The 6,380-nt window shown below is 38.7% G+C and overlaps 1 protein-coding gene across 1 annotated transcript in view; it reads left to right on the top strand.

The window, feature by feature from the left end:
* THUMPD1 (THUMP domain 1 NAT10 acetyltransferase adaptor) overlaps positions 1–2,819 on the top strand; it is a 4,249-nt gene extending 1,430 nt beyond the window's left edge. Inside the window, exons 2-4 of the mRNA XM_007466274.1 lie at positions 549–723; positions 1,704–1,952; positions 2,398–2,819. Of these exons, the coding sequence (XP_007466336.1) occupies positions 549–723; positions 1,704–1,952; positions 2,398–2,819 (846 nt within the window). The remainder of the gene's footprint in view (positions 1–548; positions 724–1,703; positions 1,953–2,397) is intronic.
* The last annotated feature ends 3,561 nt before the right edge of the window (positions 2,820–6,380 follow it).

Below are 6,380 nucleotides of genomic sequence, written 5' to 3'. Positions count from 1 at the left end.
AAAAAAAAAAAAAAAAAAAAAAAAAAAAAATTGCATATGTACATAAAATAACATCCTGGTATACAATAAAATCTCCATAAATGTGTAAAATTACCATTAGTGCCTGATCGGGAATCACATTAGTGGAGCCGAGTGGGCAACAAGTGCATGTCTTGTCTACACCGACAGCTTGAGCAAGTTCTTGAACTATTTCAGTAGAACAGGAGTAAGGATTTTTAATTTCATAACTATTTGGTTCAATCTCATGAAAGGAGAGTGTCATATCTATTGATAGGATTAAGGTCCACCCTGAAATGATTCATCTGATGAGCACATTTCCCTCTGCCCCAGACTGTCAAGATGCTTTAGAAAACATTTTCAAATGATATGTACCACAGTCTGAGCGAACTTCCTTCTTCCTCCACATTTTGGAGGGAATGATGTCTGAATAAAAAGCTTTATTGTCAATATTGAATCATCTGCCACTGGGGGTTTCACATGAGTAGTTAATTAAGAGCTTTTAACATAAGCTGTTGTGGCATTTCTGCTCATTAGTTTTATGCAAACAGTTTGCAGACAAGGATCAGCAACCCTCTGGAAGTGAGGCAGAAGATGATGATGTGGAGGCCGCCTTGAAGAAAGAAGTTGGTGACATTAAGGCATCTACAGAGATGAGGCTGAGAAGATTCCAGTCAGTGGAGAGTGGAGCAAATAATGTAGTCTTCATCAGGACACTTGGGATAGGTATGTCTGACTAATACATTTTAAGATGATTGATCCTGTAATATCTGGACACATGTCTCTGAGAACACTGCCTACAAAATGGCTTGATGGGCATGGCTCAGTTAATCATTTGATTGCATCCTCTCTACACTGTGTTAGCACTAGGCATATGGAGAGGTAGAATGGGGTGGTGGACATAGGGCTTAGGAGTGGAAACCTGGCTTTGCCACTTTATCTGTATGTAACTTTAGGCAAAACAAGAATACACGGTTCTGTCTAAAAGGAACAGCTGCTACTCAACCCCAGGCAGTTTGGAATGGCTCCATTCATTTGGGAATGTAGTCTTAGGGGAGCCAGATCTTCTGATTTTTCAAAAGAAGTTGGAAATCTGGAGAAGTTTCTAGGTTTTTAAATGTAGCTAACTATAAAAATATTGAAAACACTGAGCAGCCCAAAACAGACTCGTATATAGTCAGGATGCCTCCTGAGTACTACATTATGATCTTGTGCATTCATGGCTCTGGGGCTCCTCTGAGGTCTGAAATCTAGACTTCTGTACAAACTTAGCTAATGGATTGATTAAATCTTTTTAAGTGACTTGCAGATTTTTGTTTTGTTTTTGTAAAAAAGCATGTACTATTTAATGTTTATTACTTCGATAGTTGCTGCTGATACAGGAGAACAACAGCATGGTGTTGCCATCAGATAAATTAGACATCACAAATAAGTTAACTCCAGTGTCTTCAAGAACAGTTGTTTTTGATAAAAGCAGAGCAAAAATATGAGGTACAGTATTAATACAGAGTAGGCACCAAAGAAATATTAATTGGGAAAAATGGTTGGTTAAACTTGTTTAAAATTCATTATGATGATTTTTTCTACTCTACTGTCAATTTATGTCACTGCCAATGAAAATTCATTTTAGAGAGTTTGAAGAGTTTAAAACGAGAACTTTTAAACTTACCTGTTTGTTCTGTGCTGATTTTTTCTTTTTATTTTAGAACCTGAGAAATTGGTGCATCATATTCTCCAAGATATATACAAAACCAAGAAGAAGAAGACTCGGGTTATTCTACGAATGTTACCCATCTCAGGCACATGCAAGGCTTTCTTAGAAGATATGAAAAAATATGCAGAAACATTTTTGGAACCCTGGTTTAAAGCTCCAAACAAAGGGACATTTCAGATTGTATATAAATCTCGAAATAACAGTCACATGAATAGAGAAGAAGTTATCAAAGAATTGGCAGGTATGTTTCTCTTAATGATTTTACGTAGGGGTGCCACGGTAAATACTTGTTTATAAGATTTTTTTTGAGATTTAAGGCTTACATTTTTGAGTGTAGAACAAGTATATTAAAATGCTCTTAAATAATATCAAACCTAACTTTTCAGTATGTTGGGTATGAGATTATTTTTGGCAGTTAGGCACTAAAGTCTTTTCCAAATCAAGATTGAATTTTCTTTGCAGAAAAAAGTGCTCTTGTTAAATGTCTCAGGATTTTATTTGTATTTATTGAAAGCATTCAGGGAATTTGATGGGAGTCCAGGTAGAAGAGTGGAATTTGATGAGTGGACTAGTATATACATATTGTTTTAACACATTCTAAATAGGAGGAGATGAAAGATTGTTTTTGTATCTGCCAAGCTTAAAGGTATCCTTCTTAGCCTGTTTTCCTGTTATTTTTGTTACAGGAATAGTAGGCAGCCTCAATTCGGAAAATAAAGTAGATCTTACCAATCCACAGTATACAGTGGTAGTAGAAATCATTAAAGCTGTCTGTTGCCTGAGTGTTGTGAAAGATTACACGTTGTTCAGAAAATACAATCTCCAGGAGGTGGTGAAGAGTGCCAAGGACTTGTCACAGCTTAACACAAAGCAGGCAGCACTAACAGGAAATGGGAAAGAAGCTAAATTGGAATCTGGTGACAAATCAAATCAAAAGGACGCAGCAGAAGGAAAAAATAACCAGCAGGTGGTACCAGAGGATAGTGAGGAGCTGGGTCAGACAGAACCAATATCTGAGACACATGTGGTGAGTGAGGGGGCCACTAAACCTGAACTTGCAAGTCAAGTCACAGAAGGATCTGAGTCACATGGAAATGACCTCTCATAGGAAAAGAAATCGTTTGGTGTTGGAGGTGGATTTCTCAACTGCAGTTCTGTGAGATGTTGCTGGGATTCTATATAAAATTGTTACTAAAAATATTGTTATTGAGTTTGTGTGCTGCATAATGCTGTACTCACAATAATTGAGCAACCCCGTTAATAGCTTTGTTAGAGATCTTTCAGCCCTATATGGCAGTGTGCATTTGGTTGAGCTAGAAGAGGCTATGGATAAATTGGTGAACACTAGTGCACAGAGCGGAGGGTGGCGGGAGAATGATGTTGGCCTCTCCCTCTTGATTACCTTCCCCACTCCCCCGCTTCTGCACTGACTTATGGGAGTGAGCAAGCTCTGTGAAATCGAAACTCAGAGGGAAGTTTGCATTCTAAGGAAGGAATTTTTGCATCTTGCAACTCAGCTGTCCCCTGCCACTTTGTTGTAAACATTGCAAAAACATGGGCCATATAGGTTAGAAGTGTATTGTTTTGTGACGTTTTTGTACCTTTTGTGATTTTCTTGTTTGGTTTTTATGCCCCGCCCGCCTTTTTCTTTGGCTGCTCCGCAAGGCATGTGGGATCTTAGTTCGACAACTAGGGATCGAACCCGTGCTCCCTGCAGTGGAAGCTATGCCCATTTTTATGTTTTCGTAACATTTGTTACAACCAAATCTGATGGTGCAGTGCTGCAATTTTTGGAGGCAAGGTGTGAGATAGAAGTGTTCATTCTAGGCATACAATTACAGATATTTCTGATGAGGTTAGTTATGAAGAATTAGTCTTCTGAGTTATTACAGTATACTAGTGCAGCAAGGCACGCAAATTCTTTACAATGTAAGCTACTTTACAATGTAAATGGACTTATTATTCAAGCTGTTCCATTCCGTATCCTTTGTGAAATGCAGCTTACGAACGGAACATTTACTTCAGCAGTTGTAACTATAAATCATAGCTCCCTGACAAATAAAGATGATTATTTTAATGGCTTTGGAATATCAAAGACAGTAAAGCTTTTGTTCAAAAAATCATGTTCAGTGAAAAGGTTTAGGAAGCAAATTATGTAGTAGCAGAACTTTTTCCAGGAAAGAAAAATTCACATAGTTGGTAAGAATCTAACAGTACCAACATTAAAATGCTAGGTCAAGAAGCAGTACAAGAAATTGAAAAGACTTTTCTCTCAATGTAATAAATTGACTTATGTCACATGATACTAAAGAGGTTTTGTTTAAAAGCAGCAGCAGGGGCTTCCCTGGTGGTACAGTGGTTGAGAGTCCGCCTGCCGATGCAGGGGACATGGGTTCGTGCCCTGGTCCGGGAGGATCCCACATGTCGCGGAGCGGCTGGGACCGTGAGCCATGGCTGCTGAGCCTGCACGTACGGAGCCTGTGCTCCGCAACGGGAGAGGCCACAACAGTGAGAGGCCCGCGTACCACAAAAAAAATAAAAAATAAAAGCAGCAGCAAAAAAAAAAAAAAAAAAAAAAAAAAAAAAAAAAAAAGCAGCAGCAGTTGCTGATGAATCAACAGACTTCATGAATATTTGTCATGCTATAGCAAGATTTGTAAATTATGAGGAAATTCAAGGAAACTTTCGCCTGCTAGGAGCCTCCCAAAACGATGGTCAGTATAAATTTAATAGGTCTTCATATCTGAAAAACAACAGTCTGTCATCTGTACTCCTGGTGCCCCATCAGTGGCTGGCTCCGTGACAAGTTTTGCCTCATTTTAGTCAAAGAAAATCCTGACGTTGATGTTACAGCACACTGCTTTCTTCACAGAGGAGTGCTGATATTAAAAACTTGGAGATGAAATGAAGAAAGTTTTAAATAATGCTGCAAAAATGGTTAACTTAATTAAAGATCCATATTGTGCAAGAATGTTTAAAAAAAAAATACTAAAACCTGAACAAAGAGCACATAAATCTACATACAGAAATCCAGTACTTATCAGAGGAAGAGTTCTCCACAGGATATTTGAGTTGAAAGGTGAATTACCAGTAAATTATAAGTACAGTAAAAAAAATACTAGGCCAGATTTTGCTAAATGCTTTGAAGACAAAGAATGGCTACAGAAACTAGTCTATTTAGAAGACATTTTTTCATTGCAAGAACAAATGAACAGTTTTCTGCAAGGGCCTGGAGAAAAATGGTTTTTCTTAAAAGTGACAGGAGTCTTAGATTAAAAGAAACTGACTCTCTGGAATAATTATGTTACATAAGGCACTCTTGAAATGTTTCCACAGCCACTTGGGTTTGAGAATGAAGAAAGCAACAAGTCTCAGGTCTTATTTAAACTCCTCTTGCAGAACTGCAAAACCAAATTAAATAACGTTTCGCCTCCTTTTCCCAACACTGGTGTGTGACTGGGTGAGGAACCCTTTCGCAAAATCTCAGCCTGGGATTTCTTCACTGAGAGAAGAGGAAGAACTCAGAGTCCTCTTCTGACAGTTCTGGATTTCTGTGAAACAAGAGTATCTTTCAACTTAGTGCTCACACTCATATACATTGAGGACCCGCTTAATTTGAAAGTTTTTTCAAGGGTTCCTCCAGGGTAAAACTGAAAAAAGATGGAAGAGACAGACACCAAAGAGGGCTGCAAAATAAAATGTCCGGTTTGAGAATACTAAGGGGTCATGAAATTAGCTTTTGGAGTTGGATTTTATTAAGTTTTAACAAGTTCGGAAGTATTGTAAATGTTAAGTCTTCCTGCACCAATGGCTATGTTTGTTTATTGGCTAGTGAACATGGAAATATATTTTTATCCTCCTAGCTAGTGGTCCTGCTGGTAAAACGAAGGATTTGGGAGGAGCAAAGAGAATAGAAAGGGCCTTGCAGATGATGCTGGAACTTCCTTATATATCTTTAGATATTTAGAATGTTAACTCTTAATAAGTTGAAGTTATCTTGAAAGGATGATAGGAGCATTGTAACTATCATTGGGGGAACACGGATGATAGGATTTTGGTGCCTTCGTCAGACTTTTTCCAGCACAAAGATACTTTTATTTTGATAGTACAAGACTCTGGGAATAAAATTGGCTGTATGCTTATAGAATGTACAACCCTGTGGAACTGGGTTCCTTTTATTTTGTGAAAGCTGCTACTCTACAGAAAGATTTTGATTTGGTAGTTTGTTTTTAATCCTCTTTTGTATTTATTTTTATCAATATTTGGTAAGACCTTAGTGTGACAAAAGCTATTCTTCCCCAAATGTAAGGTAGTACGGTCTTCTGTTGGAATCTGAATTCAGTCATTGAAAGATTTGTTATCAGGTTTACCAACTGTTTATTTTCACTGACATCTGAGCATGTTATTCTATAAATGACAAGATTCCAGGGTGGGAATTGAGTGCTTTTTGTCCTTTTAATTTTTATTTTAAAAAATTATGTCAGGGCTTCCCTGGTGGCGCAGTGGTTGAGAGTCCGCCTGCCGATGCAGGGGACACGGGTTTGTGCCCCGGTCGGGGAAGATCCCACATGCCGCGGAGCGGCTGGGCCCGTGCGCCATGGCCGCTGAGCCTGCGCGTCCGGAGCCTGTGCTCCGCAACGGGAGAGGCCACAACAGTGAGAAGCCCGCG

The sequence above is a fragment of the Lipotes vexillifer genome, unplaced genomic scaffold (assembly GCF_000442215.2).
Source record: "Lipotes vexillifer unplaced genomic scaffold, Lipotes_vexillifer_v1.1 scaffold783, whole genome shotgun sequence".
NCBI classification, from domain to species: Eukaryota; Metazoa; Chordata; class Mammalia; order Artiodactyla; family Lipotidae; genus Lipotes; species Lipotes vexillifer.
This window is presented reverse-complemented; position numbering and strand designations above follow the sequence as displayed.